Raw genomic sequence first — 25,882 nt, forward strand, 5'->3', positions numbered from 1 at the left:
CCCACTCGTTCGTATTCTCTCCCATCCCACATAACGCTTCCGACACTAGGAAGGTGAGGACTGACACATGCCTCCTCAGACACATGCCCAACCAGCCTCTTTTCCAGCTTCTGCCGATTCAAAGTCACCAGGCAACCAACATGCTCAGAGTTAAGTGCAGGGTACCCTGCACTGATGCGTCAGCCAGCCAGAATTCACACTAAAGTGATGTGGGGAGAGAATGAGCCATCTACCCACCCGGAGAGAGCAGGGTCAAATGTACCCATTCTGGCCTTTAGCTGCTGATGGCAGGCAGCACAAATTTTGGAGCATTTCTATTGGTCCATTCAGTTTTTAATATAATGTAAAGGACAGCTGGAGTTCTCAAATGATGTGGAACAAATGGAGACACAAGGTTTTGTTCCAGCAATATTCAACAAAATGACTTTAAATTACATACACATTTTATATAAACTTTCCATATAATCATATAAATTGTGAATATTAAACTGGCAGAGAATGTGTGTGTCACTGAGACGGAGAGAGAGAGAGAGAGAGAGAGAGAGAGAGAGAGAGAATGACATTATTTACATGACTTCACCTTATTGGCTGCGTAGGATCATTTCTGGCCATTTTCTGCTCAATTGGAATCTGCTCCCATTTAAAATGTAAACTCCAGTCAAACCCTGCAGTCCAAGATTGAGAGAGCAAGCTGGAGTCAAGTCACTCTTACAAGCCTTACAAGACCTAATGACCAAGGGTTCTTTCAACCGTATTAAGGACATTACTGGTAAATGACACCTCGAACACATGTCCATATGTTTGCTGGTCTCGGCTATACTGGTGAGATGTAGACAGTACACTGAACAGATCTGTTAATCCTACGCATTCTGTAGGGATTATCTGTATTGAGATTACAGATCCTGCCCTCACCTCCCCTGAGGTCAGCAGAGGCTGCCAGATAAGCAAAGTTATCCAGGCTGATGACATCAATGATGGGACTGACAACACGAGTGTGGTCCTGGGGGGAAACAGAGACAGTGGAATAAGAATAGAAATAAGACATCGCACTGTGCTCTCTCCACACCAAAATTACAATGACAAACAAAAACACATATAAGAAATAAAGGAAACAGACACAGATAAACCAATCATAATGGTCATTAATAAAACGGTCCATTACTTTATAAATAGACATTAATAAAAGCACCCCAACAGGCATGTTTTCAGTGTTTTAATTCTTCTCCACAGGCTGGCACATCATGTATAACTGGTGTAAAACATGAGAGTGGTCTGAAGTTCTCAGTGATAATAAGCAGTCACATTAAATGCTTGAGAGGCATATACTCCAGCCATATCCCCAGTGAGTCAAAGATGACTCAGTTCAGTTCTTTCAGTGGTTTCAGAGCTAAGACAACATAATGGACACGCTTCAGCTTCGGGTCATTGACTAAACGCTACTCACTCGATGCTGAATACATCCTTGTTTCTGAGACTGTTCATGCTTACTAAAGTGAAAAGGGGTTCATGCTCTATCACACACTTCAGCACAGTGGCTGAACATGTTATCTCCAGCAAGAGCCGGCTCAGTGCAGAGGAGGCCAAGGTTTATTTACAGAAAGCTCTCCATGGGAAGAGTACAGAGCATTTAAGGTTATCCATAAAAAGAGTACACCCAATACCAATACACCCAATACACCCATTAACCTGAACTACAGAGTAAACAACTGAGCAGCAGGTGGGTGGGTGGGTGGATGAATGGATGGATGGATGGATGTATGGATGGATGGGTGGATGGATGGATGGAAAAATGGATTAATGGATGGGTGGGTTGAAGAATGGATGGATGACTACATATGCAATATGGGATGCATATGTGGCTGGATGGATGAGTGGGTAGATGGTGGGTGGATGAATGGATGGACAAATGAATGAATGGGCAGATGAATGGATTTTTGATTGGGGTAGATTGGGTAAGTAGGTGGATGGATAGTTGGGTGTATGGATGGATAGGTGGATGGATGGATGGTTTGATATGGGTGGCTGGACGGATTGAAGGTTGGGTGAGTGTATGGGTAGGATGGTGTGTGAGTGGATAGGTGGATGGATGGACGGATGAATGAATGGATGGGTGAGTTGAAGAATGGATGGATTCATGGATGGGTGAATGGATGGGTGCATATGTGGCTGGATGGATGAGTGGGTGGATGTGTAGATGGTTGATGGGTGGATGGATGGACAATTGAATGAATGGGCAGATGAATGGATTTTTGAGTGGATGGGTTGGGGTAGGTTGGGTCAGTAGGTGAATGGATGGTGGGTGTAGGGATGGTGGGTGGATTAATGGGTGGGTGGATGGATTAGATGAATGAATGGATGAGTAGGTGAATAGATGGATGGGTGGGTGGATTGCGGGTAGATGGGATGAGTGGTTGAATAGATAAATGGCTGGGTTGAATGATGGATGGAGGGATGAATGGATGGATAGATGGATGAATGGGTGGCAAATGGACATAGAAACATACAGACAGATGAATATGAATATACAGTATTTGACAGGTTAATACAGGAAGGACAATGTCACAATGTGTGGATGCTTATAAACTCAGTTTAAGGGTCCTGAAATTACAACAGCATAATAAAAAACACATTTTCAATTAAAGCTGTGGTTCTTTTTAAAACGGTTAACCTTCTGTTGAACTCTGGGTGCAGTTCACATGATCCCACAAGGCCAAGCCTCCACAATGACACAGCTTACCACAGCAACAACCAGTGACCACAAACTCTGACTAAAAGAGGTGTGTGTTCATTCCCCATCTTTTTCTGTCTCTCTATAGTCAAAGGTGTCAATTATGTGGTAAAGTCCTTTTCACTGTATGACATCATGCTCCTATTATCTCTTCTTTTCCATTTCCTCTCTTCTTCTCGGTGTTACTCTTTCCCCTTGGTCTCATCAACACCTGCTGGAGTTCAACAGAATGGCTGCAAAACAACTGTCGCATCGTCTCCCTTGTCATACACACACAGTACACCTCTGTCACCCTGCAAATAGGGCTGTTAATGTGTGTGTGTGATGTGTGTGTGTGTTTTTGAGCAGAGCTCATCAGTACATTTCCTTTCCATCTGACTGGATGTCATCAGCTCTGCTGGCTTGCTATCTGTGTGTATGTGTGTGTGTGTGGCAGAGGGCACATCATTCTGTGCGGATCATTAGTTTGCTTGTGGTCCAGAGCCACGTGTCTAATTGCTGCTCCAGCACTGGCCTGCAGCTGATCTGCAGCCTCACACTGATCCGATTAAGCAGGACAAACACACAGAGCTGCAGCACCTGCTTACAAACACCTGATAATATAGACATACACCCGCTAATATCTAAACACTGACTGACAGCACCATTCCAGTGCTTAATGCACACAATCCCTCAATGAAACCTGATCGTTTCCACCACTGCTTTTAAGCTGCACAGGAACACACTGCTGCACAAAATCGCCACTTCAATATTTGGAATAAAATTATTTAATAATAGATATAATACATTTGGTTGCAGATAATTATATATATTAGTCCTAACATTCTAGTCATGTGCAATAACAACAGCACAAAAGTATTTTACAAGTTTCATTGGTTTAAAAAGTTTCTGTTTCCTTTAGTGGACTTTCTTTGCACACAAGGTACTGTCATGTATGCTGCATATATTGTATATATATATATGTGGGTCAGATACTGGGCCGGTGTAGCCAATAAAAGACAGAATAGAGATTTCTTTGTTGAAACAAAGAATGACAGTCATGTCATACTGCCAAAACCTCAGCACAGTGTTTTCCAAATTCTGTCCTGGAGAAAAAAAATATATAAAAAATATACGTTTGTGTTTTCTCCCTACTCTAACAAACCTGACCCAGAGCACAAGGAGCATCTTCATTACTTATTCAGAGTTGAATCAAGTTTGCCAGTTGAGAGAAAGCAGAGTCCCAAGGAATAGGATTAGGAAGCCCTGCCATAGTGGGATCAAGACTGCAACTCATTTCCATGACTGCACAGCCTTATATAACTAGCAGCTGCAAGTAGACTTCTGTATCCATAAATGTTACCTTAGTAGTAAAAGTGTCAAATTAAAAGGCTGCAGATTTAATTTCCTTTCATTTTATTCTCTTTCTTATTGCTGGCATTGTGTGCATCATCATTGATCTAGCCATAATTGATTCAGACTTTATACTCATCAAAGGTCATCAAAGTCTACATGGTTTATTAAACATTTCTGAGGAAATGTATTTAAAGTTTCTTGTGCAGGGTTATTAAAAAAATTCTGTCAATTACATCTATAATGATAACTGGGGCTGTATATAATTTTTCTAAACAGTAAAAGCTGCATAACATCCAGACGTTAATACATTTAAAATATACAGTGCCTTCTCCTTAAAATGTGTACCAATCTCAAAATGTACGCTAATATTATTTTTTATTCATCTAATATAATAATGTAATATATTTTACATTTACATTTTTAAATAGCATTTCTTTATAATATTAATTATAAAGATATTATAATACATTAGAGTACTTTGTATCATTATTATTAAACATAAAATAACAAAAACAACTAAACACTGCATTTCCTAAAGAATACGCAGAACTGCTCTGCAGCTTAAGCGGTTCCCACTTTTAGGCAGTTGTTAGAATATTGCTATGTGGCCACTAAGGCTGAAACTGTTTCTAAGGAGTTGCTTAGTGGTTACTAGGGTATTGCTAGGTGGTTGCTATGATATCCAAGGTGGTTGCTATGGAGTCCCTGACAAGGAAAATTCAGAATGGTTGCCCAGCTTAAATGGTTCTCTATTCTAGGCAGTTGCTAGGGTGTTGCTATGCTATCCAAGATGATATCCAAGATGGCTTCTATGGGGTCACAGATGGTTGCTAGGGTGTTGCCAGGTGGATGCTGTGGTACCCCATGTGGTTGGTTGGATATTTAAATCACTGCAACAAAATAAAATACTGCACCCTAATCATTCCCATGAGAAAAAACCTATGTCAGATCAGAACGTTCGGGAGCACGCAATCAGACCGAACAGTCTGAAGTTGGAACGATGTTGATATTGCAAAAACGGTGGGATGTTGGTTAGCAAAATTCCGGCTCAAAATTATTAAGAGGAAAATAGCATATGATAATATAAAGTGGATAACTATAAAGTTATGAATTGCTTTGCGATCATAATTCATATAAAAAGAGCTTCCATACACTTTGAAAAGCATGTTGGATTTTTTTAAATTGCTATTAAGACCTGCTTGGTTGCAGACCTAAAAACATACATTTTAAAAAAAGCTAACTTTCCTTATTATTATAAATATTAAAAAAACAGCATCAGAAACAAGCTACATTTTCAGTATTTCAGCATAACTCAGGACTGGCTGCTGAAGACCACTGCACCCTCAAGCAGAAGACAACACTACTGCTGAGCTGCAGTCAGTTCTGCATGACTTGTGCTCTGCATGGCCTGTCAACAGGGCAGCTAATTAGAGTTCAGCACAAATTCACAGTTAAGAAAACCCCTCACATGTCAACATGTCCTATTCCCTAATCTCACACTGCTTTTCAAACACCCCCGGTAAAATCTATACGAGCCTGTGAAAATGAAGTGCGTACAGCAATAAGAGATAAGACAAAGCAGAGGCCCCTGTGCGTGTTTATGAAAGAGACAGTTTAGCTGCAGGGCAGAGGATATTAGATCATATATCAAAAGAATGAAATTACTGTTGAGGTATATTGAAAAAGAAAAAAGAGGGCTCTCTTGGAGCTGAGCGCTCTCTTGGAGAACAGGACTGGAGAGGATAATGGTCTCTCAGTGATTTAGTTAACTTTGACAAAGGAGGGGAAAGGCAGCGGTTGTTTGGAGCAGCTGTAGGAGTCTCTCTCTCTCTCTCTCTCTTGCTCCCTCGCTCTCAGAGGAAGTATTGTTGAAGGCCATGCTGGACTCCGGCCATTTGTGAGTTATAAATGACTCTTAACAAACAAAATGTCAAAATGTCAAAATGTCAAAGTGCTCTCATCTGTCACAAGGTTATGTGTGTTAATGTGGATGGTGTGTGTGTGTGTGTGTGTGTGTGTGTGTGTGTGTGTGTGTGTGTGTGTGTGTGTGTGTATTGGTTGGCTGAAAATATCCCAAATGGCCCATTTCCCACATAAGAATAGAAATCAGAATCATTTTATTGGCCAGTAAGACGTCACTTACCAAGAATTTGTCTTGGCAGAAGCTCACTCTAAACAGAGGTCAGAGTGCATTGTTTGTTTGTAACATTACTGACAGTCAGAAGAGCACAGTCAGAGATGCACAGTCCGAGGAGCACAGTCAAAGGAGCACAGTCAAAGGAGCACAGTCAGAAGAGCACAGGTTTGGTTATTGACTCCTCTGTGAACTCCAGTTACTGCATGAATTTTTTCAGTTCCACCAGCAGCTCTCCTGATTTGCCGTAATGAAGGACTGACAAACTAGGTGTTGGATGGGAACTGTAAATGCTCTTCCAGGAAAAATATTTCAGGAGAGCTTGGTTAAGAGACATGGCTAAGCTAATACACTCACAAAAAAAAGTTTTTTTGTAATGCAAGTATTAAAAAGCCCTCATACACATAATTCATTTGATTAACTTGCCAATATTTGGGACTGAAAGTTATGTTTTTATCATGGTAAATGGGGTCTTCAACCCTCTGAATTCTCAATATTTGCATACCTTCCTTAACCCGCCGTTAAAGGCACTTGCATATAAGATAAAACCCACATGTTTTATATCAAACTGTTTAGAGCAATCTCAGCTCTCTCTGTAATGAGACCTCGCATGATCTAAAGCATTGTGCAAACCCCTAAACCAGATTTAGAAATTCTTCATATCTCTTGTGAAAACATACCTTTACTCATGTGGACGAATTGTTTTAGTGTTTGAAACGGGTTTGCCAGAGTCTTAGCTTCACAAAAGTAGTGGAATGTATGGATAAAATAGTGTATAAACAGCGAGAGGCAGAAGGCGAGTTTCTGAGTGTCACACAAAACCATAGACGAAAGCACAAATCTTGACCCGTCGTCACAGCCTCGTAACTCTGGATGTGAGTCATGTACGTTCTTGCAATCTGGCTCTGAAACTGTGTGTACTGTATTTCTGCGCTGTGTTGTCGCATCATCAGGAAACATAGAATTTGATGTGCCGGCGTGTTGGTAGACTCCAGTAATTGTAATAATACAATTGTAATACTATGATGCCCTAATGGCAAGTCGAGCGTGTGCTAGGATTGGTGTGAGCACGCACCTCTTTAACTCTCTGGATCATGGGCTGTAGCCAATCCGTGTTGACCTCACAGTGGCTATCCAGGAAGGTGAGGATAGAGGCAGAGGCAGCGCTGGCCCCCCTGACCCGTGACCTGATCAAACCTGAACAACAGAACAACAGTAATAGACTCCAGCACACTTTTCATCCAACATTCACATACAACACAAGTGCAAAAGACAGGAGTGATATCCTGACCATGAAAGTCAAGCCAAAACAAAGATTTTGATCAAGGCCGATGAAGCCTAGAGGGCATTCTTTTTTCCCCCACATATGCCAAATTGGCAAGTTTTAGACTTAGAGTGGCCAAATGCCAGCTGACTGAAAGAACAAACAGAGAGGTCTAGTTACGTCCTTCTACATTTCTACTGATAATCAAGAGAATTAAAGCACCAAAGTCTAATCTAATCCAGGCCAGAGAGCCTTTTGTGCGTGAACTCGCAGGCAGAATTTCACCGATTTGCTGATAAACAGCCTGAATAATTCATTTTCAGAGTTGTGTTGCTGTTGTGACTGCCAAAGTGCTTGCTGTGGAAAATTGGACTTTTTTGTGATGGATTTTTTCTTTCTTTCAGGGGTTTATCAAAAAACGGTCATCACCAACAACCAGCAGCCTGAATTACTGCTGCAGCTGCTGACTACAAATGTTGCCTAATATCTGACCTTTCTATTAGAATTTAGTAAAGGCCAGAAAGGTGTGTGTTTATATGCATATACGTGTTGGATTCAGTCAATAGCCTGGAGGCAGAACAAGCAACTGTGTTTTTTCGTGTGCATCACTCCCAGCCCCCACCATCCCCCATGAACTCAACACTCACCCTCTCGCCGATCATTTCTCAGACACCGCACCTTTGGGATCTGAGAGAGCAGCTGGCAATCCTCAGCTAATGAGAGAGGGGACATCAGATTACACAGAGAAAACACACACACTCCAATCAACACACATCTCCCACAGTTAGTATGCATCTCACACACGCGTAGCGCCCACAAACACATTTGTCTGCCTATAGATGTGAAAAGAAAAGGATGGAAAACCGAACTGGAAAAGTAGAAAGAACCAATTCCAGTTGTCTTTGTCAGTAATGCACTTTGTACATTCATTAGCATATTCTCTTCTTCGATGCCAAGCACACAGTTAGGCTGCCAGTAAGCAAGGTGTGACTTCCGATTATAATAACACAAAAATCACTCAGGTGTGAGACGTGTTGCATTCACAAATTTCAACTACAGTCTTTTCAACTATTCTGCTTACATATATTGTACTGTAATTTTCCATTTTCATTATTTGTCATTACGAGAGACGTTTGTGTGTGTGTGTGTGTGTGTGTGTGTGTCAGTCGAGGCGTGGGTCTACAATGTGTTTAGTATGTGGTTAGTTCTAGAATTGGGGGTACATTTTGCACCTCTCAGATGAAGCTATATTTATTTTTCCCCAATAAGAATACTAAATATATTAAACATACCCCATTAAGAACTGCTTAATGTTCCATCTCAGACACCACTAACATGGTAGGATGTTCTAGAGACGCTGTAGTGAAGAGGTACTGAGAATGGACTTCTTGCACATTGAGTGCTGGCTTAAAGCATAACAGTGGTGCCCCACGAGTCATTGACAGCGGAGGGGAAGGACGACTCCGGCGAAGGGTATAGATTAATAGATGGGCCACTGTGGATCGGTTCAGTTATCTAATACAGTCCATGGTTATTCTATTAACTGTTAGGTAGGTGATCATAATATTCTGATATGACTGTCCAATTTACACAAAAAACATAACTAAATGACTTCCGCCCTGTCTTAATGTTCTGGCCAATTCTGTTATCTCTGTTATGAAACTGCCTTAAAACAGCAAACATCTCTTATACAAAAAAAAAATTACCTGCATCCAGTGATGTCACTTCCTATGGCTGCTGAGACTTTATGGTACACACACACATGCACTGACTCTAAGCCGAGGCAGGCCTTTGAGAGGTTCAGATAAATAGCTGTTGTCTACAGGCTCTACAGATCAAGCAAATCTGCCCTGTGGGCGCACAACTTCAGCTGAACCATTAACACTGACCGACCTGATAATCCACACACAATAGACTGTGTATGTATATATATGTGTGTGTGTGTGTGTGATACTGTGTGTGTTAATGCATCTTAAAGCTTGTGTTTGTTTGCTGTCAGAATCTCTGTGCCCAAATGCATGTACATAAGCGTGTGAGACAGAGAGACAGAGAGAGTGACAGTGCCAGTGTTGGTGAGGGAGAGGGAGAAAGAGAGAGAGAGGGAGAGAAGTTAAATGTATAATGTCACTCCTGAATCAGAGGGGAGGGTCGACAGATGGCGAGGGGGAGGAGTAAACTCAGGATTACCATGAGGGCAAAAGTCAATCGTGCAATATTACACACTGGCATGGTAGACGCTGTATGGAGCCTGACGGACGCTTTTCACACCACGTGCTTGTGTTTGTGTCTGCCTGTGTGAATGTACGAAGCTAATTCACATCTTCCATCTGCTCACATGTGCATATATGTTTTACAAGGCAAGGCAACCAGGCAGAGACAAAGACACAGTGTGTGTGTGTGTGTGTGTGTGTGTATGTACGTCCTTAAAGAATTAGCTCAGCCACAATCTGTTTACTCAGTTTTTTCCTCAACTCAAATTGCTTTAGTTCTGGATAGTTTTGCACTTCTTTAGTTAGTGTTTGTTTAGATTTGCTCTTCTTTAGTTCTGTACTTTAGTTTTAAGCTTAGATATTTTTTTTGCTAGTTAATTTTTATGCTTATGCTTATATTTTTTTTTAGTGTTTGGGCTTTAGTTTTGAGCTTTTGAGCTTTGTTCATTTTGTTTTGTCACTGTTATTTTGGGCTTGTTAGTTATCCGATTTTTTGGCAATTTCTCCCCAATTTGGACTGCCAATTACCCCACCTGTATGTACACTCCCCTCCATTGCACGCAATGCCCCAGACACTAGTGAGGACAGATCAACACACAACCCCTCCGGCGCGTCAAGCCACTCATTTTTCGAAGTCCCGCTGATGCAACATCACCACACAACCAACACGCCTAGAGGGAAGCACCGCATACCCGGTTCCAACACACCAGCCTGCAGATGCCAGTGACTGCCAGCACTGCAGCGAAGTGATGAGGGGACAGAGCAATATCTAGGAGAGAGCAAGGCCTACTGTGCTCTCTCTGGGTCTTGGCTGCAGATGGCTAGCAGCACGACCGTGATTCGTTTTGCGTTTTGTTGGTTAGAATCACTGCACTTTACACCAAACAACCCCGTTTCACATAAAAAAAAAGAAGAGTCACATGCAAACTCACGGCCAGTGCAGAGATCACGCTGCTTGATTAGGACTTGCATTAATGGGATTTAAAAGGGGGTGAAAAATCCTGCCTTCCCACAGATGTCCTGAGAAGGCCTATGCTAATTCTCCCCAGCTCCCATCTATGCAGGAACATGCTCTCTGGCTTCTTTACACACAGATAGCGGCTATTAGACAGCATGCAGCCTGGCAGGATGATTCCTACGTCCACATGCATCCTGGCAGGCAGGAGCCTACTATCGCATGCTGCCTGGCAGGACTGCTGACTTGAGTAATGAACACAGCCAGGCCAGCAAACAGATTAGCAGCTTTCTGGTTCATTTGTAAGCAATAATGAGTATGAATAAACAGACACCCACTCGTTCATTCATCCACTCACACACACAAATACATATATATGCATATGGACAAGTTGTGTTTGCAATCAAAGCCCTTATCGCTCTAACATGGCCTAATCCCTATGACCCCCCCATATGTGTGGGTGTGTGACTGTGTGAGGTGTATGCAGTGCTAATCAGTGCTGAAAGCAATGGGGAATATTATGCACTGAGTGAGATCACTGTATTTATTTGGCTTTTTCTAAAAGCGCAAATCATCGATCGCCAGTGTTGTGCAAACGCGATTATACTGGAGCTTCATTCCAGACAGCAGAGCTTATTGTCTTCTCCATGACTACCAGAGAGTTGGAGAATCAACACAGTCTATTATCTCAAGCGTTCAAGAAGCCATCTCTACTACATTTAGGCATAACATGAGAAGATAGGAAATGTCATCACTGGATTACTTCCATCTGTGCGAGTGTGTATCCATGAGGGGAAGAAGAAAAAAGAACTACTTACGGTCAGAGCTGAAATCATCCACAAGAATGATCTCCTGTATCAAATGGGGCGGACTTCTGACGAGTACGCTGAGGCGGACAGGGAGAGAGAGCGTTAGTGGACACACTGGCTTTAATGCGTAATGTTTTTAGATGTGCAGCTGAAACTTAAAATCACAGATGTCTCCTCTCTTTCACTGCAATATTAACTGACCTCTGATCTCAAAGACACTTAATTTCTCATTAAGAGGGTGAGGGCAGAATGCAGAATGCGCTGAGCTGCGTGTGAGAGGTTGGCAGAGGCCGCGTGAATACATATGACTGTTACCTTTTAATGGTGCGCAGGAGTGTGGAGCGAGCTTCATTGTGGAAGGTGATGATGATGCTGGTAGAGGGCAGGTCCGGGTCAAAAGTCACCGAGGCGCACCTGAAAGACAGCAAACATACTGTCCTACCAGGAGTGTAGCTAAAGAGGAGGACTGGAAGGGAGTAGGCCTATTCACATTAAAGTCATGCCCATCCTTCATCGAATTTCAGACGGTTTAAAGTTTTCAGAGTGTATTTTGTTTGTGCATATATATATATATATATATATATATATATTTATTTTTTTATTTTTTTACTGTTTTTAACCAATTAAGGTTGACATCTTTTCAAACTACTGTCACTGGGCAGCTCAACACATTTGGAGGAGAACACTAATTGCCAATTCTGTCAAGTCAGTTAACAGAAGCCATGTTGCCTTGCATCACACTGAGTGACGTGGGGGAGAGAAAGGGTCTTCCTGCTCGCCCAGAGACAGCTAGGCCCGTTATGCTCTGTTGGACTCCCAGTCATGGATGGCTGTGGCATCACTCATCATCAGACAATAGGGACCCTTTTTGTACACTCTTATAACAAAGGACAGTGGTGTTTGCCTTCATATTTTTTAATTACATAAAAAAAAATCATAGTGACAAAATCATAATCAATTCAGCAGCAGTTCTTATCATGGCAACATTTAAAATGTGTGCTTATACGTCACCACTCGTGGCGTAACTTTGCAGCTTTAAACCAGCCCTCTAATAAGGCAAAACAAAGTCTTTAGGAATATGAACATCAAACCACAGCGGTACTGTGCTCAGCCCTTTCCATAGACTGTATAAACTAGACTGTGCTAGTTCCTAGCATAGGCTGCTACTCACCAAGTTATCATAAGTCTTCAGACATGCAGTGTCTACTCCTTCTGGTTAATTAGCCTTTGCCCGTGGTGGTGTGCTGTCAGCCGTTATAGTAGTTACATGTGAAGTAATTGTATGTTATGTCTGGAGTTCAGCAATTACAATACAGTGAAGTAGCCTAGCCGACATGATGGTGTCTGTCAGCTTCACTATAACAATGAATCTGGAAAATAATGCTTCATAGCTTGGCTCTAAAATGGAACTCTAGGGCCTACATATGAAATAATGTTATTTCAGATGCACTAGGAGCAGAACGAACGACATTCTGACTCATTTTGATATATGAATATCTGTAAAGGTGAACGAGAACGTACTCAGTTAACCGCAATAAAGAAAGAAGGCTTATCCTGAAAGGCCAGTATGATGAAAAGAAAACATTTTCTCCCTGCAGTTAAACTTTCCTCCAGTCTGTGTGTTTTGGACAAAAGCATTATAGAGAAATAATGAACAGAAATTCTGAATGCGCTGCAGAAGCTTTATTAAATGTCGACACATAAACCTTGTTACAGGCCAAATGCAGCTCTTGCTCATAATGCACAAATATGGTCAACTGGTGTGTAATTTAAGCTACTAAATTATTAAAATGTCAAATCAGCATTTGATTGAATTCTAAGTCTAGTGTATATTTTCTCCACTATGTCCCTACAAGGTAATACAACAACTGCCTGAATAGTGATATCAGGATTCAAAAACTGGAGGCTAGAACAGTTAACCCTATCAAACCTAATGTTTCACTGGGCATAGATTCAGCGAGAGAGCACGTAACTACAGATGTGAATTCAGATCAATAATGACTGGCTTAATCCAAATAATAATAAAACATGTCTGATTATGCCTGATGTGTGATGTAAACATTCGTATTCATGTGTTTTCTTAATGAAAGAGGTAGTCTGTGAACTTTTGGCTTTAGGAGGCCATGATCTATAAATAAAAAAAATGTAAGCATCATTAAGGAATCATTCACAATTATGGCATTTAGCAGACGCTCTTATCCAGAGCGACTTCCAGGGTTACTCATATTACAGAGTAGGGCCAGTGTAGTGTTAGGAATCTTGCCCAAGGACTCTTATTGGTGTAGCGCAGCGTAGTCACCCAGACCAGGAATTGAACCCCAGTCTCCCACATGGTGTGGTAGCTCAGTGGCAGAGACGGATTTAGTAAACAATTTGAATAAATCTAATTGAACTCTATTTCTTATTATACAGTTATTTATCTTAATTATCTTAATACTGATGATCCAGCAACTACTATGGATTACTTACTAGAGTACAAGTTCTATATTTATGATAATAAGGGACAGCCAACAGCTTCAAGTTTGCCAATAATAAAAGGTAAAGGTAAAGGTGCACTGTACAGCAAAATGTGTCCTCCGCATTTAACCCATCTTGTAGTGAAAACACACTTACACACACACGTGTTAGGGGCAGTGAGTACACACACACCCAGAGCGGTGGGCAGCAAACTCCAGGGAGCAGAGAGGGTAAAGGGCCTTGCTCAAGGGCCCAACAGTGGCAGCTTGCCGAGCCCGGGAATCAAACCCACAACCCTGTTATCGATATCCCAGCGCTCTAACCGCTGAGCCACCACTGCTCACAAGCGATTACGATCTATGGACAAAAGTATTGGGACGCACCTCTTAATCATTTAATTAAGGCGTCTCGTTCAGTCTCATTACCACAAGGGTATAAGATCAAGCACCTATTCATGCAGTCTGTCTTTACAAACATTAGTGAAAGAATGGGTGGTTCTAAAAAGCTCGCTGAATTCCAGCGTGGTGCCGTAATAGAATGCCACCGTTGTAACAACTCAGTTTGTAAATATTTTTGGAACCACAGCAAGCTACACAGTTAAGCTACCAATTGACAGACCATGTGAAGATAAAGAAACTCTGGAAGGCAGTGTACAAAGATTTCATTCCAAGTCATGTTGGAGCATTTCTATTGGTCCATTTATCATGAAACCATGACACTATGTAAACAACATCTGCTTACATCAAAAAGTGGAAAACAGCAAAGGCAGAGACATAATGTTTTAGTGTGATAGCAACTCTATGTTGCTGTGAGTACATTTTTTAAGCTCGGGTGATAATGTCGGTTCAGACACAAGACAAATGATTATGGTCTGCAGAAAAAAAGACAATATTACTCTGAGCTAAAATTAGTTATGAAGTATCGCATGTGAGCGTTGCATAATCTTTCCTATAACCTGCATTTTCCCTGAGGGTAATATAATTACTGTATAATTACCACCTGGGCCAAATTCCAAACATTACCTATTCATTTATAATGGTAATTATGTTCTGCACTGACTGCATATAACCCTTGTTAAAATCCAGTGGTTTTCACGTATGTTTGTTTGTTTGGAAAACCAAATACTGCCAAAGTGACGTGTTGGTGGCCTTCTTCCAAAAAAGCTCATCATTTTTGCTCTCTACCTCATAAACCGACACCAGTGCTATTCTATCCATAGCATTCCTTCAATACCAGCCAGAAAATCCATATTTTAATCTTTTCAAAAAGTGTTCAGAGTATGTCATTTAGTAGTTAGTGGCACTAGTTTGTATAGCCCAAGGCTACGAGGAATGCTTGCAAAGTGTGTGTGAATGTGTGTGCATGTACCTGTAGTGTCGAGTGTCCCTAATGGCCCTTTCACTGCCCAGTCTGTCACTTTCCTGTAGGTTGAAAGCATGCTCTCTGTATGGATCCTCTCCAGCTTTCAGCTGCTTACTGGCTAAATAGGCTTTCTCGTCAAAAGTGCCCAACAGCTGTCCCTGCTGCTCTCCCCGCGGAGGGTGGGTCACCTGAGAAACAGACAGACAGAAACAGACAGAGAAAGAGAGTTAAAGAAAATGAAAGGCTTCTATCGCTCGCTATAGTCAAGCTGGGTAAAAGTCAATATTTAGGATACCACACTTGAAACACATTAAAAAGCTAAAAATTGCACCCTTTGTTTTAGAAATCCTATTATTTTCCCTCAGAAGCATTTCTGTGTCATTAGTGCTCAGCAAGAGCATGCTACAGTAGAAGCTAATTAGCAGTACCAGATGTATTTGCAATCCTAACACTGTGTGAGTAATCTCCGTGTCATACAGTCTCTGGCGTCACAAAATGAGCGAAACTTTTTACTGCTTGTTCCTCAGACTTTCTGCAGGCTGTGTGTTTTACTGTTGTCTGAATTGTATGCTGTGAGGGCAAACAAGACTGGGAATGAGGCAATGCAGTCATTAAGTGCATTTAGGACTATATTATCACACTCAATTAGTCATGCGTGTGGTAATCTTTGCCGCAGTACTTTCGCATTCCAAGTTATGCCGTTACATAACATGACACTCCATTCTGATTATGCTGCATATAGAAAATTGCAAATGACGGCACAAGAGAAAAAAAAACAGGGTGCTATAAAGCCTGATATGTTTGTCGTTATCACAGGACCCCACAAAACACTGTGCCCCCACCGCAAAAGCACTAACATCCCTGTAAACATCCGTTCTCATAATTTTATGGTGTTTACATAAACATGCTGTGCATGGATTGCATGTGTATGGCACTTCGGTACACTTGGCCCTGAACTGAAGCTGCGGTGGGTTCAGCCCGGACCACCGCTGTGCTGTGCTGTGCTCTGCCGGTCAGACAAGCAGACTGGAAAAGCAGAAAGAAGCAGACACACAAAAAAAGACCGGATGGGCAGGACTGGAAGTAGAGCAGACAGAGGGAAGGATGTAAAGGCAGCGTTTGGGTAAGATGAAGTCGGGGGAGAGAGTGATGGAGAAAATTGGGGAGGGAGCAGCATTCTTTAGCTCGGTGTTATTAACGAGCTGTCGGGAAAAGCTTAACCCTCGTGCAGGTTTTCAGTCGCTATGACTTCACTTTCCATTTCGGAGGGGAAAAAATAAATAAATCCGCTGACAAAGTTCTTTTGCTCCTAGGCCGCCAGATTACAAATGAATTGGCAGTCACAGAGTGCTGGAAGTGTCTGTGAATCTGATCTGCATGTCACATGAGAGCGCTATCTACCCTCTGTTCTGAGCCATATGTGGTCTCTGAGCCGAACTTCTAGGATACTGGGTACTGTAGCGCTTCCACTGAAATGCATCCAGCGCTGATACAGCCAGACTGACTTTAACACACTACATCCAGGTGCACCTCTTCCAACTTATCGACCGCTCGCAGAATGATGCCTACAGCATCAGGTGGGTTTCTGCTTAGTTGGAATGAAAACCTGCATCCGCACCGGCCCAATGTGGATGAGCTTGGCAACCCCTGATCTGGACTGCAGAGGTATAACTTCTTAACCAAAAAGTACAAAAAAGCTCAAGATCAAAATGCTACTTAAGCTTGAATGAGCTGTTCTCCTTGATGTTCTTCTCTTTGATGTACCCTTCAGGTTAAATAAAATGAAACACCTCAAAAAGAAGTCAAAGGAGGGACCAATTACAAGGTAGTGCAGATATGAAATGGAACCCAATTAAACGCAGGAATTAATCACTAAATGTATCTGAGAAACACGTGGATTCCTTTTCTCACAATTAACACACTAAGATGTTGACGTGAAATCTGAACATCCAATCGTTAAAAAAAACACACGTTAATGACAGACTCTTACTTTCAGTCCACTGCATTTCAATTTAAACTCTCCTACTATTTGAAATGAAAAAATATACTATATAAAAAAAACATACTACACCCTGCACTAAACCCTGCCTCCAAATATTGATTTTTTTTATCATAGCTGTGTAACAAGCAGCTCTACTGAGTTAAAATACAAAAAATGCTAAAATACTAAAAATGTACCCTGTTTCCTTATAAATGCCATCTTTTAATTAATCGTAAAATACAGGAAATAGTCAGGTGTATTATTCAGTAACTACAGGGACTTCTGTACAAACTGGTGGGGCTATTCATTTGGTAACATTTGGAAGTTTGTAATAACACTTTCAGGCCGCCAGCAGGCCATAGGCCTTTTAAGAGGTTAAATACCCTCAGAATTCTGTACTTTCATACTTCAACTGCAGTTGGAACATAGACAGAAGACTTCCACTTTTAGTATCAGACTTCTACTTTCACTTAAATACAAGACTTGTGTACTTTGTCCACCCCTGCTTTTATGGTACAGTGGTACATACTAAATTATTTCATCACGTTTATCGTAACTTTGTGTCCATATAAAATTTTAGTGCCTGAGAAATCATATCATATCAGCACCAAACAGCCAAAAACACCCAGAAGGTATCAGTAAGAGTTTTGGAAGTGGTATGGAAATCAGAGCATCGGGAAACAATCCCCAGCACTAGTTACTACCCGCCTCTGCCAGACTTTGTAAAGCGTCTTACTATGCAAGTTACTAATCAGAATGTAACATGCAATGTTCTGTTGCTTCCTGCAGGGCAGAATCTGCTTCTAGAAGCAGATTTCCTTGCTTTTTTTAAACCCATGGAAATGCATAATTCCCTCTGAATTCCGAAATAGAGATAATGAGATGCATCTCCCCCCAGCCTTGTTAAGAAGCATCTGCCGAGTCAGATAATAGATGCACAGTCAGATTGAGAGTGCTCATGCACTGATCATTTTCACCTACATTAATTCAGGTAAAGAGTAGGAGAGCACCTGGTGCCTCGGATGCCTGAGGAGAGCAGGTGAGATTTAGAGTCTGAAAGCTCAAAATGAGAGAACACCAGCTCCATCAGTCCTGTGAGAACGGGGTGTTCTGCACAGACTGGGCCATTCAGGGACAGTCAAGAAATATTTGCCTCGAAAAGTTACACTCGCAGGTATCCACATGTCTGCAGAGGTGTGAAGCGTGACTCCATCATTTGGAATGGAACCACATTCCTCAAAGCAATATACACACCTGCGCTCACAGCAGCTCTGAGTAGGACTGCTGACCTAAGCTCAGAGTCTGCTCCATGTTTTTGAAGATTTTAGTCCCATTAAGTTAAATCCTAAATCAGCACTCGCAGTCTGACGTGTTTTGTGAGAACCGATCCAGAGCTTAAATATCAAGGAGGAACAACATGGTCTAAGGATTTAGTGTTCTGGGACTGCTGAGAAGGAGTCTCGTCACACTTTATGAACACAGGTCTTGGTTAAAAAGAGATGGCTAAACATGCGGCTTAGGGGGATTTTGTCCTGTTTATTATATTTACTCAAGCACCTGCCCAAAGTCAATAAGCTAGAAGGCAGAATCTCAGACTCAAATAATGCAGGACAAACATACAGATGAGCAAAAACAATACAATGAAGTGAATGAAGTGTTGATTATCTCATAATTGCACGTTCCTGGGATATATGTGTGCTGGTAACTGAACAGTCTTGTTGTGCTCGTGTAATTTCAGCCCTTATTGACAATCCACAGATATACTGTATACATACTAAACAAGAGCTTAAGAGGTCACAGTGTTGGCCCTTCCTTTCCCCAGAAGAAAGTAAGAGAAAGCCCGAAAATCCCAAAAGCAAAGGTGAAAACACTGAAATGACTAAAATGAGAAAATCTAATCAGCTTTAGTTTAAATTGAAATAGAGGATCGAGTTCATCTCTATGGGAACAAAACTGCGCATAGTGTGGCGTTCAGCTGTAGGGCAGAAATACAGTAAGGAATAAAGCGAGAGTTAAATTATAGAGCGAGAGACAGAGAAAAAGAGAGAGAAAGAAAAAGAGAAGGAGAATGAGGAAAAGAAAGGCAAACAGCCCTAGCAGGCAGCAGGCTGCGAGCGCGTTTCCAGAATAAACTGCAGGTAGAAGACCGTAAGAGGTCGATTCACCCAGTGTTCAGGCTGATGCAGTCAGAGCCAAAACTGAAAAAGGCAGATCAAACATCAAAGCGCAGGCTAGAGCGAAAGTAGGAGGGGTTGTGTTACAAGTGCTGTTTGGCTCTTGTGAACACGTCTCTTATTAAAGTAGAAGACGTGCTGATCTGGATCACCGCTCACAGTGAAGTCACATGAGGAGTGAGGGCGATATACTGCACTGCACAAACACTGAAAGGACAGGCCCAGCATCAAGGAACTACTGTATGGAGACAGACCATTAAAAATACCCAATGCCAAAACTACCAAATACACAGCGTCAATACACAGCAATACACTGGACAGTGGAAGCATTACTGTTTAGTTGTTGCTGATCAGAAGAAATGCAATCTACATACGGCAGAGTTTTAGGAAGACGAGTGAATAAGCGCTCAGGAGTAGTTTTAAGGACTCATCTGTACTTCTACTTAAGATATTTCTGTGCTTTAAAGCAACACTATGTAGCAATTCTACCTTAAAATAACAGCTTCAATATAATTTTGATATGAAGCTCAAAGCCCAATTTTTGTCTTCCCTGCAGTGAATTACACCCTCCACCTGTAGGGGGAGCCCATGAGCAATAAGACCTTTCTTTTGCATAATGCTGCTTTAAATCCTGCTCTATCGTGTCAGTCTGCATGATTTGTATTTACTGCAGAGACCAAAACTAAACTAATTCTCTTAAAGCTTAACACTGTCTTGCAAACAATTTTCCAAATTCCCTTTTCCCTTAAACGTAAGTGCATTTAAAGTCATTTATGGATGGGATTCAATTTACAAGGGGTCCTGAGGTAATTCTCTCCTTCTCCTCAGAAAAAAAAAAGCTGGACTACCTAATAGGATGAACTAACTAACTCGGCAGTCATCTGATCATTTTAATCCCATTCGGAATCACATCTCTGTGTTTTCTCATGCAGATGACCACCTCCCATTAAAAAAATAGATATAAGGCATACACTGAAAAGAACATCCTGCCTACAGTGAAGCATAGCAGATGCTGTGTAATGCTTTGCTTGCTGGGCTGCTTTGCTTTCTCTGGTTGTGGAAACCTGCAGCGTGTGGGGGGCAAGATGTATTCTATCAAGTATCAGGAAATCCTAGCAGAAAACGTCAGGCCTTCTGTGAGGAAGCTGAAGTTTAGGTGTCACTAGACCTTCCAACAGGACAATGATGCCAAGCATACCTCGATGTACACCAAGGACTGGTTTCAGAAGAAGTCCTAGAAGATTCTGAAGTGGTCGCCGGATTTAAACCCTTATAGAAAATCTTTAGTGGGATTTGAAGAAGGCGGTTGCAGCACGCAAACCCAAGAAAATGAGTGAACTGGAGGCCACTGCCAATGAGAAATGAGCTAAGATACCTCAGGAAAGCTGCCTCAAGCTGGCGCCTGGCTGTGCATCATGTTTGCCACATGTCCATGTCAGTCATGTAGTGCCGCTCTGCTAAGCACTAAAGACGCTTGTCATGAAGGGGTTGGAGACTGCAGTCTCTAAAAGCGGTATATTGTGTTGCATTTTGGGCGAAAGCACTTCTTCTATTAGTTGTGTTAAACTATTTAAATTGTTGTTGTTTGATTGGTTTATTGCATATAAATGTTGCTAATAAACCTAATTTGCATTGAGGGTTGAATAATTTTGAGTGTAACTGTATACAGTTTTCTTATTTATATCGTATAAATAAAAGCCAGCATCTTCCTCTGTTTAAACTCAACTGTTGTGAATGTGATCATGTGACACTGGATGCAGACCTTCAGGTACTAAGCTCACCGGTCCTCTCAATTTTCAGTTTCATCACTGAGGAGATATGATTTTTTTTAAAGACCCACCCATATAAACTAATCCAGTAGGGCTAAGATTGATTTATTAAAATTATATGTTTGGATGACTACAGTGTATCGCATTTCATTAAAAAATAATTTTAAGCGACACATCATATAACTTCAACATGAAGGGGAGGAGCTTAACTGTTGTAGGCTGAATGGATAAATACATTCACTTCTACAGCTTAGTTTCTATTTATGAACTGTGTGTAATAAAAATAATGGCACATTTTAAAACTAACAAGGTTTACATATAATACTAATCTCTATAATCTCATATTTCATATTTCGGATTCCATATTCCATATATGAGCCCTTTAAAGAGCGAACAGAAGTGTGTACGTTCCCATACTGAGACCACATGTTGTAAACACACATTAAGCATATGCTGGACTAATGGGTTTTCTTTGTCGTGTGGAGCTGTAGACATTAGTCACAGTGACATGCTAGCTGCGCTTTGGTCACTGCTGCTCTGTTGCTATGGAGCTGTAGGATGTGGCACATGGAGACGGGATTCATTACAACTCTTTCTCTCTCTCTCTCTTTCTCTTTCTCTACTGCCTTATACTCTCTCTCTCTCTTTCTCTCTTTTTCTACTGCCTTATACTCTCTCTCTCTCTCTCTCTCTTTCTCTCTTTTTCTACTGCCTTATACTCTCTCTTTCTTTCTCTCTCATGCGCCCTTTCTCTCCTTACTTTCTTGCTTTTTCAATTTCTCTCTCTTTCTCTTTACTGTCTCGCTCCTTCTCTTTCTCTCTCTCTCTCTCTCTCTTTCTCTTTCTCTACTGCCTTATACTCTCTCTCTCTCTCTCTCTCTTTTTCTACTGCCTTATACTCTCTCTCTTTCTCTCTCTCTCGCGCACCCTTTCTCTCCTTACTTTCTTGCTTTTTCAATTTCTCTCTCTTTCTCTTTACTGACTCGCTTCTTCTCTTTCTCTCTCTCTCTCTCTCTCTCTCTCTCTCTCTCTTACTCTGTCACACACATACACAGAATGTGTCTCCTTTTAAGCCATTGATTTATGCTGATAGGGGATTTCTGGACATACTGAAGACAAGTCCCCTGCAATAAGACTATGTGTGCGAGACCCGCGCCCCACCCCTGCGTTTAAGCTCAGTCCTTCTTAACTAGAAACGGCATCTCGGTATTGATGGGTATCAGGCCAATAACAACAGAGCTGGATCACATTTCGGAGGGGGAACAAAAATGAACAAATGTAGCCAGAAACAGCACACACTCACACTCAGTGATGTCATGTTGTGAGCTGTGTGTTTCTTCCTGTGGGGTAGTTCAGTGTTTGAGCAGTTGCATCTTGATAGTCTACTTTTGGATCCTCACCCTGTGAAGAGCTCATTTTAATGGGCTCACATGCAGAAACATGGCTGGAGTCGGATTCCTCAGTCCACACCGGAACACTAAGCTTCACAAACAGCCTATGTCGGACGTATTGTGTCTGTGAAGTCACAAATATCAGATTTAGTTATTAATTCATTTATTTATCCTCCTAATCAGCATACAGCATCTTAGCCCTGCCTATTCCCGCTGAGGTTATGAGGCACATTACATGGTGGCCAATCAGATCAGGGGGGATTGACATATTCAGCCTTAAAAACACAGTAACAAAAACAGCCTGAGTAATTCTAAAGGCTAAAGAGAGGTTGGGAGAGGTCATCTATCAATGATTTTTCTAAATATTACTGCATGTATAAACTGTAGGAAGATACAACAACACAAGAGTCATAAAAGGGACCTTAGGGGCATATGGCCCCCATGGAGGATATGGGCTTTTTACAACGTGGTCGTTTTTAGAGTGAGAATATAGACGAGAACATTGACAGTACTAAGAATACTATATTTAATACACTATTATATTAAATAATATTTGAATATTTCGATTCGTCTCAGGACAGAAAAAGTGGTATTTTGTGGCAGCATGTTTTGTGCAGACGTTGGAGCAGCAGGCAGACAAACCGAAACAGACAGAGGCTTCTGACGATGTCAGATGCAGACTTATCATTTATCACTTTGCGGGAAAAAGAAAACACATAAACCACCGACACCCCGTTCATCTGAGACACCAAGCCAAGGCTGGTACACACACAGTGTCAACTTTATACAAACTCTTTTTTTCTCCTCTGCCTGATGAATTTGGCATTCAGCTGTGAAGCGGCAACCAAATGCCAGTCATGTCCTCGAGCGCAGCTGACACGCTTCTGCTAGACTAATAAAAATCCCCACACAAAGGGAGTAATGCTTCATTTTAGACCACACTGCATTCAGCACTTCCCTTTACGCCTCAGCCACGAACCTGATTACACAATTAAAGGCCAGCATTAGTTGCAATATCACTGCAATGAGGCAGCTTAAGGAACTGTGTTGTTGTCAGCATAATGTCTTACCCCTAGTGCAAGGGGCAAACTTTAAGAGGTAGAATAGTCAGACTACAACACCTCCCTTCAGGGGGTACGGTGCAGTATCTTAAAGGCAGGGGTACTTTAGGTACACTAGTAATCTGGCTTCCTACAGCATTTGCCAGCTAGTGGAGAAAAACTAAAAAAGCTTCCCACGGCCCAGCAGTTTTTCTACGACCTCCATGCAAGAATCATCCACATCAGTCTGGCTAGAGTGTCCCTTTAATGCAGTGCTTCGTAAAGTCAGCACATTTTTTGTGGTGTTTTCACCACTCTTACACACCTGACACAGCACAAGAGGAGTGGGTGCATTCAGTCAGGTATGCAGGCTGAGGGAAGGCCGGTTAATGTGCAGAGTGTGGGCTTCCCACGACTGGGGTCGGGAATGTCGGCTTTAGGGAAGGGAAATTCCATCCACTTTTTGGAAATTTCAGTATAACTGAATTTAGAGCGGTTTGATGAGAAATGCTCCAATTTAGAGAAATTTAGAGAGTCATGATTGGTCGCAGTGGGGGTGATGTGAACCAGACATCCAAAGTGTTTAATGCCTCGGAAAGCAAAGTGGCAGACACAGTGTTCTGGAGATTGGAGACGGAGATTGATGGAGATAGATTGCTGGGGCAGTTTTGAGGCCAAAAAAATGATGTTTTAAAATGCATTCATGGCGGAGAGATACATACAGGGTGTTATAAGACAAAACAGTCCTAAAAGAAGACTTCATTTTTGGTAATTACCACTATTTTACCCTATTTTACCACATTAGCATTCCATATAAAAACACCATTGGGTTCCTATCACCACTGTAAAGAAATCTGAGTCGTTAACTTTCATACCAAACCACAGTGGACGAGTGTTTACATCTCAGCCACTGAATCATGCGCTCATTGTGAAACAGCCTTTGCAAATCGACGGAATCCCCCTTTAACGACAAGCCTTAGTCCTCAGGCTTAGTCCTGCTGAAGACACGCTGGACCGAAACAGACCCTGTTACGAATGTTTCGTGGCTTCAAACTCCACATCAACACTCGAGAGTGCGCTAAACCCCCTACTCAGTCCAAATACTGGCGACCGTGTAGGTCCGCTCCCTCCAGTGTATGGAGGTCTCCAGTCTGAGGGGAACTGGGAGCGCACCTGCACGGTAAAGCCTCTTAACGTGGACATCAGCAAGCCACGGGCTCTAAACACGCCACAGCACCGAGCCGCAGCTCACACACGCCATCGACTGCGTACCCCTGACCAGACGCCCTAAAATGGACGTGTCCTTTCAACCCGATCACCTCAGAGCAAAACGCAGCCCCCTAGGAGAAGGAGGCGCGAGGAAAAGACGCATCTCGAGCCGCGCATACAGTGCCGATTATCAGCATGCAAAGCACACACACACACACGCGCGCGCACACACACACACACACACACACACACAGCCTTAAAGCACTGCAGCTCGCCTTCATGCAAAAAAATAAACATCCTCGTCCCCCCTTTTCCCGTCTCCTTACGATCAGCGGGATGGTCCTGTCCTCCCGGTGCAGCTCCAGCCTCCCGCCTCCAGCTTTCCCCCCGTGGCTCTTGCCGCCGGTGGCTCGCGGCTGAGACGCCGAAGCGGAGGCGGCCGTGCGAGGCTTGTTGTCCTGCCACAGGTAATAGAAGGTGCCCAGGATCCAGGCGACGGTTAGGATGGCAATGGCGTTGGCCCTGATCCTGCGCATGCTGGGTCCATAGGGAGGGCTCGCGGCCCCTGGACGATGCTGGCGGTGCTCGTGTCAGCTCCTGCTCGCCCAAATGGGGGCTCCTGTCTGTTTTGTTCTCGGGCTGCAGCCCGCTGATGCCTCGCGCCGCGCTTTAGCGTGCACGCGCTGTGGCTGAAGGCTGCTCGGACCGAGCGCACATCCCCACACGAGCAACCAGCGCGGTCCTAGCGCCCACGGATTCAGCGCGGCTCGCGGGTGCGCGGAGCGTTTGTGCCCGTGTCTCCAGCTCTTCCAACAAACCCCTCCCACTAAATCCCTCCAGGACCACCCAAGTAAGTGTAATTTTTTTTTTTACACAAAAAATTATCCAAATTGGACCTAACGATAGACATAACATTAGACATGCTTACCTGTAAAAACGTCCAATTTCTTAACGAACAGACCAATAAAAATGCTCCAAAATAATTGAAAAAATGGACTTCTATAATCTATAATATTTTAGATATAATATATAATAATCTACTCCCTTATTAAGCACTCTAAAAG

The 25,882-nt window shown here is 42.3% G+C and overlaps 1 protein-coding gene across 1 annotated transcript in view; it reads right to left on the reverse strand.

Moving 5' to 3' along the window:
- Window positions 1–25,589, reverse strand: part of galnt16 (UDP-N-acetyl-alpha-D-galactosamine:polypeptide N-acetylgalactosaminyltransferase 16) — a 37,532-nt gene extending 11,943 nt beyond the window's left edge. Inside the window, exons 1-8 of the mRNA XM_072689465.1 lie at window positions 25,145–25,589; window positions 15,261–15,442; window positions 11,751–11,849; window positions 11,445–11,512; window positions 8,109–8,174; window positions 7,273–7,394; window positions 913–1,000; window positions 581–665 (exon numbers count right to left, since the gene is read on the reverse strand). Of these exons, the coding sequence (XP_072545566.1) occupies window positions 581–665; window positions 913–1,000; window positions 7,273–7,394; window positions 8,109–8,174; window positions 11,445–11,512; window positions 11,751–11,849; window positions 15,261–15,442; window positions 25,145–25,354 (920 nt within the window). The 5' untranslated portion in view covers window positions 25,355–25,589. The remainder of the gene's footprint in view (window positions 1–580; window positions 666–912; window positions 1,001–7,272; window positions 7,395–8,108; window positions 8,175–11,444; window positions 11,513–11,750; window positions 11,850–15,260; window positions 15,443–25,144) is intronic.
- Between the last annotated feature and the right edge of the window lie 293 nt (window positions 25,590–25,882).

The sequence above is a fragment of the Salminus brasiliensis genome, chromosome 10, assembly GCF_030463535.1.
Source record: "Salminus brasiliensis chromosome 10, fSalBra1.hap2, whole genome shotgun sequence".
Lineage (NCBI taxonomy): Eukaryota > Metazoa > Chordata > Actinopteri > Characiformes > Bryconidae > Salminus > Salminus brasiliensis.